This window comes from Oncorhynchus mykiss, chromosome 19, assembly GCF_057628025.1.
Source record: "Oncorhynchus mykiss isolate SJ-2025 chromosome 19, ASM5762802v1, whole genome shotgun sequence".
Lineage (NCBI taxonomy): Eukaryota > Metazoa > Chordata > Actinopteri > Salmoniformes > Salmonidae > Oncorhynchus > Oncorhynchus mykiss.
This window is the reverse complement of record NC_143040.1, coordinates 23,025,001-23,040,475: the sequence shown is the minus strand read 5'-3', so window position 1 is coordinate 23,040,475 and position 15,475 is coordinate 23,025,001. Positions and strand designations below refer to the sequence as shown.

General features: G+C 43.9%; 1 protein-coding gene across 19 annotated transcripts in view; it reads right to left on the bottom strand.

Moving 5' to 3' along the window:
• The window catches only part of LOC110498654 (teneurin-3), a 439,962-nt gene that overhangs the window by 81,118 nt on the left and 343,369 nt on the right, over positions 1–15,475 (bottom strand). For all 19 annotated transcript variants that reach the window (XM_090210457.1, XM_090210459.1, XM_090210460.1 and 16 more), the window contains 4 exons: positions 15,058–15,159; positions 10,581–10,775; positions 8,690–8,890; positions 3,707–3,892 (listed from right to left, as the gene is read on the bottom strand). In XM_090210457.1, the coding sequence (XP_090066583.1) occupies positions 3,707–3,892; positions 8,690–8,890; positions 10,581–10,775; positions 15,058–15,159 (684 nt within the window). The remainder of the gene's footprint in view (positions 1–3,706; positions 3,893–8,689; positions 8,891–10,580; positions 10,776–15,057; positions 15,160–15,475) is intronic.

The window sequence follows — 15,475 nt, the reverse complement described above, 5'->3', positions numbered from 1 at the left end:
CATATACACTGTAGTTCCACTGCATATACACTGTAGTTCCACTGCATATACACTGTAGTTCCACTGCATATACACTGTAGTTCCACTGCATATACACTGTAGTTCCACTGCATATACACTGTAGTTCCACTGCATATACACTGTAGTTCCACTGCATATACACTGTAGTTCCACTGCATATACACTGTAGTTCCACTGCATATACACTGTAGTTCCACTGCATATACACTGTAGTTCCACTGCATATACACTGTAGTTCCACTGCATATACACTGTAGTTCCACTGCATATACACTGTAGTTCCACTGCATATACACTGTAGTTCCACTGCATATACACTGTAGTTCCACTGCATATACACTGTAGTTCCACTGCATATACACTGTAGTTCCACTGCATATACACTGTAGTTCCACAGCATATACACTGTAGTTCCACTGCATATACAGTGTAGTTCCACTGCATATACACTGTAGTTCCACTGCATATACACTGTAGTTCCACAGCATATACACTGTAGTTCCACTGCATATACACTGTAGTTCCACTGCATATACACTGTAGTTCCACTGCATATACAGTGTAGTTCCACTGCATATACACTGTAGTTCCACTGCATATACACTGTAGTTCCACTGCATATACACTGTAGTTCCACTGCATATACACTGTAGTTCCACTGCATATACACTGTAGTTCCACTGCATATACACTGTAGTTCCACTGCATATACACTGTAGTTCCACTGCATATACACTGTAGTTCCACTGCATATACACTGTAGTTCCACTGCATATACAGTGGCAAGAAAAAGTACCTGGATTTCTGAATGAATTGGTCATAAAACTCGGATCTTCATCAACAACAGACAAACACAGTCCGCTGAAACTAATAACACACAAACAATTATACGTTTTCATGTGTTTATTGAACACACTGTGTAAACATTCACAGTGCAGGGTGGGAAAAGTATGTGAACCCTTGGATTTAATAACTGATTGACCCTCCTTTGGCAGCAATAACCTGAACCAAACGTTTTCTGTGGTTGCGGATCGGACCTGCACAACAGTCAGGTGGAATTTTGGACCATTCCTCTTGACAAATCTGTTTCAGTTCAGCAATATTCTTGGGATGTCTGGTGTGAACTGCTCTCTTGAGGTCATGCCACAGCATCTCAATCGGGTTGAGATCAGGACTCTGACTGGGCCACTCCAGAAGGCGTATTTTCTTCTGTTGACGCCATTCTGTTGTTGATTTACTGCTGAGTTTTGGGTTGTTGTCCTGTTGCATCACCTAACTTCTGTTGAGCTTCAATTGGTGGACAGAAAGCCTAACATTCTCCTGCAAAATGTCTTGATAAACTTGGGAATTCATTTTTCCGTCGATGATAGCAAGCTGTCCAGGCCCTGAGGCAGCAAAGCAGCCCCAAACCATGATGCTTCCTCCACCATACTTTACAGTTGGGATGAGGTTTTGATGTTGGTGTGCTGTACCTTTTTTTCTCCACACATAGTGTCGTGTTCCTTCCAAACAACTCAACTGTAGTTTCATCTGTCCACAGAATATTTTGCTAGTAGCGCTGTGGTGCTGTGGAACATCCAGGTGCACTTTTGCAAACTTCAGACATGCAGCAATGTTTTTTTTGGCTTCTTCTTTGGTGTCATCCCATGAACACCATTCTTGTTTAGTGTTTTACGTATCGTAGACTCGTCAACAGAGATGTTAGCATGTTCCAGAGATTTCTGTATTTAGCTGACACTGTAGGATTCTTCTTAACCTCATCGAGCATTCTGCGCTGTGCTCTTGCAGTCAAGAGGGAGAGTAGCAACAGAGTAGCAACAGTGCTGAACTTTCTCCATTTCTAGACAATTTATCTTAACGTGGACTGATGAACATCAAGGCTTTTAGAGATACTTTTGTAACCCTTTCCAGCTTAATGCAAGTTAACAATTCAGAATCTTGGGTCTTCTGAGATCTCTTTGTTTGAGGCATGGTTCACATCAGGCAATGCTTCTTGTGAATAGCAACCTCAAATTTTGAGTTTATAGGGCAAGGCAGCTCTAACCAACATCTCCAATCTCGCCTCATTGATCATTGACTCCAGGTTAGTTGACTCCTGACTCCAATTAGCTTTTGGAGAAGTCATTAGCCTAGGGGTTCACATAATTTTCCCAACCTACACTGTGAATGTTTAAATTATGTATTCAATATAGACAACTATTTGATGGGAAATGATGTAAAATATATCACTAGCCACTTTAAACAATGCTACCTAATATAATGTTTACATACCCTACATTATTCATCTCATATGTATACGTATATACTGTACTCTATATCATCTACTGCATCCTTATGTAATACATGTATCACTAGCCACTTTAACTATGCCACTTTGTTTACATACTCATCTCATATGTATATACTGTACTCGATACCATCTACTGTATCTTGCCTATGCTGCTCTGTACCATCACTCATTCATATATCTTTATGTACATAGTCTTTATCCCCTTACACTGTGTATAAGACAGTAGTTTTGGAATTGTTAGTTAGATTACTTGTTGGTTATTACTGCATTGTCGGAACTAGAAGCACAAGCATTTCGCTACACTCGCATTAACATCTGCTAACCATGTGTATGTGACAAATAAAATTTGATTTGATTTGATGTTGACTAATTGAGTGAAGCGGAACGACGCCTCAAAACGCATCCCTGCTGAGTTTGTGCTGCAGAGATCGAGGCAGAACAGAACACGAGTTCTGTGTGTGTGAGGAGAGAACATGCATTCTGCTCCGCAATCGACTTCATATCAGGGAATCAGCCGACAAAACAAGATTTGCTTGATAACAATTGAGTAGGTTTTGTGATGTAGGGGTTGAGAGGGAAACAATTAACCAAACATGATTTCTCAGTTCTCTTTCGGGCTCGTATCTTTGCATCGTATAGAGGAGGCTTTGGCCTGTTTCAGTGTTTGGTGTTTGTTTCACACCCGGCTTAAAAGCTAAACAACAACGCGCCAGGCATTTACAACCCTGCTCTGTACCCTCTTGTTAAGACGGAGAGCTTGGAACAGGACACACACAGTCTATCTTCTCCACACTGCCTTAACGACAGTAAATGTCAGTGTTTTGATAGAGGTTAAAGGTCAGCAGCGCCCCAGATCACGTGAGTGACTACAAAGAGCAGGCTGCAGAGTGGGAGGGAGTTGGCCAGGCCCTTGTAAAGAAAGGGATGGAGAGTGGGAGGGAGTTAGCCAGGCCCTGGTAAAGAGAGGGATGGAGAGTGGGAGGGAGTTAGCCAGGCCCTGGTAAAGAGAGGGATGGAGAGTGGGAGGGAGTTAGCCAGGCCCTGGTAAAGAGAGGGATGGAGAGTGGGAGGGAGTTAGCCAGGCCCTGGTAAAGAGAGGGATGGAGAGGTTTGAGAGGAAAGAGGAGACTGGGATCAGATGCTACTTCAGCAGGCTGTTCAAAGCCATATAGACCCGCAGGTTGGATTCCTCCGTGGTGTGAGAGCTGGGGGAATCATGGATGGACAGACAGCTTCAGAGGTAGATGAGTGTGTGTGATTAGTGTGTGTGTGTGTGAGAGAAAACGTGTGTGAAAACGTGTGTGTTTCCTTGTAACAATGTATTTAATCGTCGACCCATATGATGTATTCATGTGTATGTCCACTGTAGGCGTGTGTATTCTTCAGTAGACCTACCGATGTTGCAGTGCTCTCCGGTCCAGCCCTGGTTGCACTCACACTTGCCCTCCTTGCAGACTCCATTCTTAGTGCACATGGGGTGGCAGGCCTTCTGGTCACAGACCGTACCCGTCCAGCCCTCCTCACAACGACAGCTGCCCCCGAAACACACGCCGTGGGGGCCGCAGTCCACCACACACACCTCTGTACACACACACACGCGCACACGCACGCACGCACGCACACACACACACACACACACACACACACACACACACACACACACACACACACACACACACACACACACACACACACACACACACACACAAAGAAGGAAATGTTAGTGTCAGTGTGTAATCGCTAGCTAGTTATCTGTGTGTGCTAGGAGCGTCCACTGTGCAAAGTGTCACCCGCTTTGTAGAACCACATTCATCCATAACAAACAAAACAGACATAAGGTTTCATCTTTCTCTGTGTCAACTGTAGCCAGGCTGGGTCTCCGTTGGCACAATGCTTCCACTATGGTCAGCGGGTGGGGTCGGGGTCGGGTGGATATGGTTGTCAGCCTGGTATTTCTCAAATAACACCTTGCTACCCTGACACGTCTGTCCCCCGTGGCTGACACGGATGAAGAGTCTGGGAGGTTTTGAAGGTTCCTGGGTGGGGCACGGTGGTGGGGGTGCGTGGTCCTGTGGTGGGTCTGAGGTGTTGGTGTAATATGGTGTGTGTGTGTGTGTGTGTGTGTGTGTGTATGCTTGCGAGTGGGAGGGGGGGGGGGCAGAGTTGTGATCATTGAGTATGAACAGTTCAGGCTATGAGAGTGGACATATTGAACTTTACCTCAGACAGGGTTAGAATAGGATAAGGGTAGAGTATGGGTAGACACTGTTTGCCAGCCATCCAGCCAGACACAAGGATTCCCACTGTGCCTGAACCAGAACGACCAAACCAATCAACCACAGATAAATCAATCCTGCTGCAGTGGGGCCCATAGATGGACGCCTGCACACAATCTGGGCTTGTTTGGTACAGACTCCCGACTGACGGAATGTTGTCAGTTGAGATGGAACTGTTTTTGTCTCTGTTTTTTCTTCTTCAGAGTTTAGACCATTTGAACCAGGAATGTGCACGTTAAAATTCCACCTATCACTTTTAGCTCTGAGTTGAAGTGACACTTGTTTTCCATTCTTTTTTGTTGCGGTTAAGAAGAAGACAGAAACGCCTTTATTGATACGACCTTGAAATATAAACTGAGGGGAGAGGTGTTTGAAGGAATTGTTGTTTGCACAAAATATAAGAGAGACACTCAACACTTGACATTTTTGTAATTTAGCAGACGCTTTTATCCAGAGCGACTCACAGAAGTGAGTGCACTCACTTTCGTACTGGTTCCCACGGGGGAATCGAACCCACAACCCTGGCGTTGCAAGCGCCATGCTCTCCCAACTGAGCCACAGTCAACATTTCTTTTGTCTTGTGTCTGTCTTGGCAGGTCTGTACATACAGACAGACAGTCAGGATTGCAGGCAGCAGATGTCTGGCAGGGTGAAGACTATACTCGGACATTCCCCACCCTGGTTAACTACTGAATACACAGTATCTACATCTTACTGAAATGCTGTCCTGTAGAAACAAAACCCAGTAGAATGGATGAGACCTGTGTCAGAGATTTCAGAACAGATCACTGTAGTAATACTGGAAGAATACAATGTTAACTACAGTGCTATAGCATGAGTATAGGAATAACAGCATCTGAAATGTTGCCACTTCTTGGACTCTTTGCAGGCAGGGACAAATAATCGACCGTAGGACCATTGCTATCAGACAGTGGCTAAGAGAATCAATTCCGATATCAGTCAGTGGCTAGAAGACCAAGAGGTTCCTCTCTGAGTCATTCCAGGTAAGACCACAAGACCAACAGACCCCCGACCGCTCAGTCTTTCTCGGTCTCTAAAGTTCCATCAGCCCCCTGGAGGGGCTTCGCTCAGTGTGGGCCGCAGCTGCCCGTGGCGAGCTGGCATTACCGGTGTGTGTTTGTGAGAGAGAGTGTGTTGTGTGTCAGGAAGTGGCGGTGTTCATCGCTGTCATCGCCGTGTCGCTGGGGCGGTGTGTGTATGGGTATGTATGTGCGAGACGTGGCGGGCGCTGTCTGAAGCAGGGAGGAGGGAGGGAAGGAGGGAGCGGCCTGGAGGGGTGACCAGACTGAGGCTCTGGTCACGTCTGTCTGAAGGTCACCGTGGACAGCCGCAAAAATATTTAGGTTACCTCCGATAGAAAGTGTGAGAATTTAGGTCAATTCTCACATAGAAATGTCATTGCGAGGGAAGGATGTTTGACATGCTTTTGACATTATTATCTTTAAAAAGAATAATGTGTGAATCACTCCGCCCACTCTGGAAAGTCGATGCATGTGTAGAGCATATTGTTCCAAGCAATACCTATTGAAATGAACAAGATAAAAAAAAGGGTACTTTTGACATATAAATATTTCTATATTTTCTATTTTTCATATCAGAATCTCCACTATAAGGAGTATAATGACTCCAAGATGTTGTCTGTATCATGCACGGTTCACAGCTCATACGGTCTTACACAACGCATGTATGGGTCTAAAAAGGGACTCAAATTTCCACTTCCTCCTGATTTAAAAACAAACCAAAAAAGAGGAGGAGAAATGTCAAACATCCGTCCAATGAAGTTTCTATGAGAACCACCAGAACAAATCAATATTTTCAAACTGTCCTGGTGTGGAATTGCCCTCCATTCTCTCTCTCTCTGTCTCTCAGTCTCTCTCCTTCTCTCCATCCCTCCCTCTCTGTTCTCTAGTAATTAGCAGTGCAGTCTTATTTAATTTAAACTCGGTGTAATTAACAAACCCCCGGCCCTTGCTCTCCCTCCATCCGTCCTTCTCTTTGCTGGCTGAGCCAGTGTGTTAGAGGCAAATAAACACAGCTTTCTCTCAAATGAAAAATGGATCAGATCGATGTGATCTCTCCTCTCTAAGCCAAGTTAATATAAAAATCACACTGCGGCCTTTATAACAGCATTAGTCAACAAAGCAGCAGTGAAAAGAGAGAGATAAAGAATGAAAGAGAGAGCAATACAGTACAAAGAATATACAGTGGGGCAAAATAGTATTTAGTCAGCCACCAATTGTGCAAGTTCTCCCACTTAAAAAGATGAGAGAGGTGGGTAATTTTCATCATTGGTACACTTCAACTATGACAGACAAAATGAGAAAAAAAATCCGGAAAAATCACATTGTAGGATTTTTTATGAATTTTTTTGCAAATTATGGTGGAAAATAGGTATTTGGTCAATAACAAAAGTTTATCTCAATACTTTGTTATATACCCTTTGTTGGCAATGACAGAGGTCAAACGTTTTCTGTAAGTCTTCACAAGGTTTTCACACACTGTTGCTGGTATTTTGGCCCATTCCTCCATGCAGATCTCCTCTAGAGCAGTGATGTTTTGGGGCTGTTGCTGGGCAACACGGACTTTCAACTCCCTCCAAAGATTTTCTATGGGGTTGAGATCTGGAGACTGGCTAGGCCACTCCAGGACCTTGAAATGCTTCTTACGAAGCCACTCCTTCGTTGCCCGGGCAGTGTGTTTGGGATCATTGTCATACTGAAAGACCCAGCCACGTTTCATTTTCAATGCCCTGCTGATGGAAGGAGGTTTTCACTCAAAATCTCACGATACATGGCCCCATTCATTGGTCCCATAATTCTTCCAATCGTCTTCTGGATCATACAAATGCTCTCTAGCAAACTTCAGACGGGCCTCGACATGTACTGGCTTAAGAAGGGGGACACATCTGGCACTGCAGGATTTGAGTCCCTGGCGGCGTAGTGTGTTACTGATGGTAGGCTTTGTTACTTTAGTCCCAGCTCTCTGCAGGTCATTCACTAGGTCCCCCCGTGTGGTTCTGGGATTTTTGCTCACCGTTCTTGTGATCATTTTGACCCCACGGGGTGAGATCTTGCGTGGAGCCCCAGATCGAGGGAGATTATCAGTGGTCTTGTATGTCTTCCATTTCCTAATAATTGCTCCCACAGTTGATTTCTTCAAACCAAGCTGCTTAGCTATTGCAGATTCAGTCTTCCCAGCCTGGTGCAGGTCTACAATTTTGTTTCTGGTGTCCTTTGACAGCTCTTTGGTCTTGGCCATAGTGGAGTTTGGAGTGTGACTGTTTGAGGTTGTGGACAGGTGTCTTTTATACTGATAACAAGTTCAAACAGGTGCCATTAATACAGATAACGAGTGGAGGACAGAGGAGCCTCTTAAAGAAGAAGTTACAGGTCTGTGAGAGTACTTATTTTCCACCGTAATTTGCAAATAAATGTATAAAAAATCCTACAATGTGATTTTCTGGATTTTTTTTCCTCATTTTGTCTGTCATAGTTGAAGTGTACCTATCATGAAAATTACAGGCCTCTCTCATCTTTTTAAGTGGTAGAACTTGCACAATTGGTGGCTGACTAAATACTTTTTTGCCCCACTGTAGATGGGAAGGCCATGGCACAACTGTGTGAGAGAAGCTCTGTGAATGTGAATGACATCTTTACTAGACATCCAGCTATCTCCACGTAGTGAATGAGTAGTAGCTAACAAATGACAGGCTAGCATGCTAATGTTCAAACAACATACCAAATGTAATACTGCTAAGTTAATGAGAGGCTAACATGCTAATGTGCTAACAACGTACCAAATGTAGTAGTGCTGAGTTAATGAGATGTTAACATGCGAATGTGCTAACAACATACCAAATGTAATAGTGCTGAGTTAATTTGAGGTTAGCATGCTAATGTGCTAACAATGTACCAAATGTAGTACTGCTGAGTTAATGAGACGCTAACATGCTAATGTGCTAACAACATACCAAATGTAATACTGCTGAGTTAATTTGAGGCTAGCATGCTAATGTGCTAATAACGTACCAAAAATGTAGTACTACCAAAGTTCAAACAACGTGCTCACACCAACAACGTACCGACAGAGCAGTCGGGGCCGGTCCAGTTGGTGTCGCAGGTGCAGGTGCCGCTTTCGCTTTGGTAGGTGCCGTGGCCGGAGCACTGGTCGGGGCACATGGTCTTGAGGGTCTCACAGTTGGTTCCCCCCCAGCCCGGGCTACAGTGGCACTCCCCATGGATACACACACCATGGGCCGAACAGCCAGGGTCCAGGCAGTCCACTGGAGGGAGGAGGGGAAGGAGAGAGAGGTTGATTTGTTGCAATCAATTCCCAACCAACTGCTGTCACTTTGGATTGTTGCACAGAGCAAACGTAAACATACAGTACACAAACACTCACTGTGGAACAGAGGAATTGTGTTTGTGTGTGTCGGTGTGTGTATGTAACCGATATGAAATGGCTAGCTAGTTAGCGGTGGTGCGCACTAATAGCGTTTCAATCGGTGACGTCACTCGCTCGGAGACCTTGAAGTAGTTGTTCCCTTTGCTCTGCAAGGGCCATGGCGTTTGTGGAGCGATGGGTAACGATGCTTCGAGTCGCTGATGTGTGCAGAGGGTCCCTGGTTTGAGCCCAGGTAGGGGCGAGGAGAGGGACGGAAGCTATACTGTTACATGTATACCATCTTTGGGTTTGTGAGTGTCTACAGCTCAGCGTTCAACACCATTGTACTCACTAAGCTAAGGACCCTGGGACTAAACAGCTCCATCTGCAACTGGATCCTGTACTTCCTGACAGGCCTCCCCCAGGTGGTAAGGGTAGGCAACAACACATCTGCCACGCTGATCCTCAACACTGGAGCCCCTCAGGGGTGCGTGCTTAGTTCCCTCTTGTACTCCCTGTTCACCCACGACTGCGTGGCAAGGTACAACTCCAACACCATCATTAAGTTTGCTGATGACACAACAGTGGGAGGCCTGATCACCGACAACGATGAGACAACAACCTCTCCCTCAATGTGAGCAAGACAAAGGTGCTGATCGTGGACTATAGGAAAAGGAGGGCTAAACAGGCCCCCATTATAGGCAGGTCGAGAGTTTCAAGCTCCTTGTTATCTACATCACCAACAAACTATTATGGTCCAAACACACCAAGACAGTTGTGAAGAGGGCACGACAACATATTTTCCCCCTCAGGAGACTAAAAAAACATTTGGCATGGGTCCCCAGATCCTCACCTGTTGTATTGTGCGCATGTGACAAATAAAATGTGATTTGGTTTGTCTGTTGATTCCCAGCAAGTTGCCTGGAGCTGATGCTTGTTGAGCTGCAGTTACTTTCCTCTGCTGTCTCAGTGATGATGGGTCTTAATCTGTCCATTGACTACTGACAGGGTCACAGACCTCACAATAACATTCACTGCAAACTAATTGCATTAGCGTCGGTTTGTGGTGTGTGTGTGTGTGTGTGTGTGTCAATAGGAGGTTGGCAGAGATACATTTTACTGAGCAGCGAAGATGAGATTTTCTCCCATAGGGAAGTGCAATAATTGGATCTAATGTACAGACAGAGCTAGCCTTCTGATGGGTTGTTTTGTAGGCTAGCGTAGCAGGTACATGCCAGGATAATTTAGCTAATCTAATATTCTCCATTCTCTGTCAGTGTGTGTGTGTGGTGCATGTGTGCGTGCGTGTGTGAGAGCGAGTCAGTGTGTGTGTCACAGGCCACGCATCGATGGGGACAGCAATGTAATTACTTGCTCTGTGAAGTAGAGAGTAGCAATTGTTTCTGTAATACTGAACTATTGGCTGGCGGTAACGATTATGATGGTGAATGCTGAGCAATCACACACTGACTGGCTGACGAGGAAGGAAGAGGGGAAGAGGATGTGTCTGAACACACACACACACCGAGGAGAGAAGGAAAAGGACCGTGCAAATCAAAAGATCCCTCTTAACAGGACTGATCTCTTACCTTCTTCACAGTTGTCTCCCTTGTATCCGGTGTTGCAGGCACAGACGCCCATGATACAGATGCCGTGTCCTCCACAGTGGATGTCTATGCACTGGTTGCTGGGCACGTCACACTCGGTCCCCTTCCAGCCACTGAAGCACAGGCAGCGACCTCTGGAGTACTGGCCGTTACCACTGCACAGCACGGGGCACGAAGCTGCAATGGGACACAGAGGGACGATGTTGGTATATACAGTGTGTATGTGCATAAATACACACACGAGCATACACATAATACAGTGTGCACACTCACACATGCATGGCAACATAGTCTCATGAGATAGATGTTCCATTTAAACGATTTTGCAATATTGTAAATACATGTTTTTTTGTTGGAGTAAAATAATGCATATACATGAGATCACCAGGTTAATGGAGCCATATATAGGGTATCACTAGGTTAATGGAGCCAAATACAGGGTATCACCAGGTTAATAGAGATATATACAGGGTATCACTGGGTTAATGGAGCCATATACAGGGTATCACTCGGTTAATAGAGATATATACAGGGTATCACCAGGTTAACCTGTTAGAGCTCTAGGGGCGCTATTTCATTTTTGGATAAAAAACGTTCCCGTTTTAAGCGCGATATTTTGTCACGAAAAGATGCTCGACTATGCATACTCTTGACAGTTTTGGAAAGAAAACACTCTGAAGTTTCAGAATCTGCAAAGATTTTGTCTGTAAGTGCCCCAGAACTCATTCTACAGGCGAAACCAAGATGATGCATCACCCAGGAATTAGCAGAATTTCTGAAGCTCTGTTTTCCATTCTCTCCTTATATGGCTGTGATTGCGCAACGAATGAGCCTACACTTTCTGTCGTTCGCCCAAGGTCTTAGCAGCATTGTGACGTATTTGTAGGCATATCATTGGAAGATTGACCATAAGAGACTACATTTTCCAAGTGTCCGCCTGGTGTCCTGCGTCGAATTCGGTGCGCAATTGCCAGCTGCTTCTACTTTACCATTTGATTCAGGGGAGAAAGCATGTGTCCAAGAACGATGTATCAATGAAGAGATATGTGAAAAACACCTTGATGATTGATTCTAAACAACGTTTGCCATGTTTTCAGTCGATATTATGGAGTTAATTTGGAAAAAAGTTCGCGTTTTGAGGACTGAATTTTCGGATTTTTTTTGGTAGCCAAATGTGATGTATAAAACGGAGCTATTTCTAATACACAAGGAATCTTTTTGGAAAAACTGAGCATCTGCTATCTAACTGAGAGTATCCTCATTGAAAACATCAGAAGTTCTTCAAAGGTAAATGATTTTATTTGAAGGCTTTTATGTTTTTGTTAATGTTGCGTGCTGGATGCTAACGCTAATGCTAACGCTAAATGCTAACGCGAAATGCTAACGCTAGCTAGCTACTTCAAATCAAATCAAATTTTATTTGTCACATACACATGGTTAGCAGATGTTAATGCGAGTGTAGCGAAATGCTTGTGCTTCTAGTTCCGACAATGCAGTAATAACAAGTAATCTAACTAACAATTCCAAAACTACTGTCTTGTACACAGTGTAAGGGGATAAAGAATATGTACATAAGGATATATGAATGAGTGATGGTACAGAGCAGCATAGGCAAGATACAGTAGATGGTATCGGGTACAGTATGTACAAATGAGATGAGTATGTAAACAAAGTGGCATAGTATAGTATAAAGTGGCTAGTGATACATGTATTACATAAGGATACCGTCGATGATATAGAGTACAGTATATACGTATGCATATGAGATGAATAATGTAGGGTAAGTAACATTTATATAAGGTAGCATTGTTTAAAGTGGCTAGTGATATATTTACATCATTTCCCATCAATTCCCATTATTTTACACAAATGATTGTTTTCCTATGGTTGAGAAGCATATTTTGAAAATCTGAGATGACAGTGTTGTTTACAAAAGGCTAAGCTTGAGAGATGGCATATTTATTTCATTTCATTTGCGATTTTCATAAATAGTTAACGTTGTGTTATGCTAATGAGCTTGCTGATAGATTTACACAATCCTGGATACAGGGGTTTTTTCATAGCTAAACGTGACGCAGAAAACGGAGCGATTTGTCCTAAACAAATAATCTTTCAGGAAAAACTGAACATTTGCTATCTGAGAGTCTCCTCATTGAAAACATCTGAAGTTCTTCAAAGGTAAATTATTTTATTTGAATGCTTTTCTGTTTTTTTGTGTAAATGTTGCCAGCTGAATGCTAATGCTAAATGCTACGTTAGCCATCAATACTGTTACACAAATGCTTGTTTTGCAATGGTTGAGAAGCATATTTTGAAAATCTGAGATGACAGTGTTGTTAACAAAAGGCTAAGCTTGAGAGCTAGCATATTTATTTCATTTCATTTGCGATTTTCATGAATAGTTAACGTTGCGTTATGGTAATGAGCTTGAGTCTGTATTCACGATCCCGGATCCGGGATGGGGAGACCAGAAAGGTTAACAAATCAAAAACTGAAAAATTGGGCGTGCAAAATTATTCAGCCCCTTTACTTTCAGTGCAGCAAAGAAGTCTCTCCAGAAGTTCAGTGAGGATCTCTGAATGATCCAATCTTGACCTAAATGACTAATGATGATAAATACAATCCACCTGTGTGTAATCAAGTCTCCGTATAAATGCACCTGCACTGTGATAGTCTCAGAGGTCCGTTAAAAGCGCAGAGAGCATCATGAAGAACAAGGAACACACCAGGCAGGTCCGAGATACTTTTGTGAAGAAGTTTAAAGCCGGATTTGGATACAAAAAGATTTCCCAAGCTTTAAACATCCCAAGGAGCACTGTACAAGCGATAATATTGAAATGGAAGGAGTATCAGACCACTGCAAATCTACCAAGACCTGGCCGTCCCTCTAAACTTTCAGCTCATACAAGGAGAAGACTGATCAGAGATGCAGCCAAGAGGCCCATGATCACTCTGGATGAACTGCAGAGATCTACAGCTGAGGTGGGAGACTCTGTCCATAGGACAACAATCAGTCATATATTGCACAAATCTGGCCTTCATGGAAGAGTGGCAAGAAGAAAGCCATTTCTTAAAGATATCCATAAAAAGTGTTGTTTAAAGTTTGCCACAAGCCACACCAAACATGTGGAAGAAGGTGCTCTGGTCAGATGAAACCAAAATTTAACTTTTTGGCAACAATGCAAAACGTTATGTTTGGCGTAAAAGCAACACAGCTCATCACTCTGAACACACCATCCCCACTGTCAAACATGGTGGTGGCAGCATCATGGTTTGGGCCTGCTTTTCTTCAGCAGGGACAGGGAAGATGGATAAAATTGATGGGAAGATGGATGGAGCCAAATACAGGACCATTCTGGAAGAAAACCTGATGGAGTCTGCAAAAGACCTGAGACTGGGACGGAGATTTGTCTTCCAAAAAGACAATGATCCAAAACATAAAGCAAAATCTACAATGGAATGGTTCAAAAATAAACATATCCAGGTGTTAGAATGGCCAAGTCAAAGTCCAGACCTGAATCCAATCGAGAATCTGTGGAAAGAACTGAAAACTGCTGTTCACAAATGCTCTCCATCCAACCTCACTGAGCTTGAGCTGTTTTGCAAGGAGGAATGGGAAAAAATGTCAGTCTCTCGATGTGCAAAACTGATAGAGACATACCCCAAGCGACTTACAGCTGTAATCGCAGCAAAAGGTGGCGCTACAAAGTATTAACTTAAGGGGGCTGAATAATTTTGCACGCCCAATTTTTCAGTTTTGGATTTGTTAAAAAAGTTTGAAATATCCAATAAATGTCGTTCCACTTCATGATTGTGTCCCACTTGTTGTTGATTCTTCACAAAAAAATACAGTTTTATATCTTTATGTTTGAAGCCTGAAATGTGGCAAAAGGTTGCAAAGTTCAAGGGGGCCGAATACTTTCGCAAGGCACTGTATATAGTGAGACAGAAAGGGACACAGAAGTCACTTCAGCAACTCTTCAGTATCATTCGGAGGGAATATAAGCAGAGTGCTGATGAATAGTGATGGATGGAGGGACATTATACTTTCTAATGACTTGTGAGACCCTTTCCTCTTTGTTTTAGCTCCAGCCAAGCACACAGTGTTATATAATGATGAAAGGGGAGATGGAGAGAGCCTCCTTGATGGAGGTAGTACTTGGCAGAGACGCAGAGGTACTGACTGCCTGAATCAATGTGTGTGTATGTATGTGTGTGTGTGTGTGTGTGTGTGTGAGAGAGAGAGAGAGAGAGAGAGAGAAAGAGAAACAGAGAGAGAGAGAGCGTGAGAGAGGAGAGAGAGAGCGTGAATGATAGTGTATGTGAGTCTGTGTGCCTGAATCAATGCCTCCAAGGCTTCTGTATGTACTCACTGGGACAACAATCTACAGACAATTACGGGAGGTGATAGTGGGTTTACTCCTCTCAAACGGCGTGTGTGCGCATGTGTGCGCCTTACCTCTTGAGCAATCAGGCCCAAGGAACCCTGGGAAGCAATGACACGTTCCAGACAGACAGTCACCGTTGCCATGGCAATTGTGGGGACACTCCATAACAGACTCTGAAGACAGAGAGAGAGAGGAGAGTGTAAGTGAGTGTTTGTGTGAGTTAGAGATGTGCATACAGCCACAGAGAGAACAAGACGGAGAGAGTAGCCACATAGACAATGCGAACGACGCCCATATCCTGAAATAGAAGAGTGATAATTAGCCAGGCAGACCAAAGTACACACACGTACGCACACACACCCTCTCCCTGACTCTATGCTCTAATCACCACCACCCCCATATGCCTGATTGAGACAAACTGGGTCCCTTTGCTTGCCATAGACCACCAATCAACACCTTATTACCACCAATCATCCAGCTCACACTCCC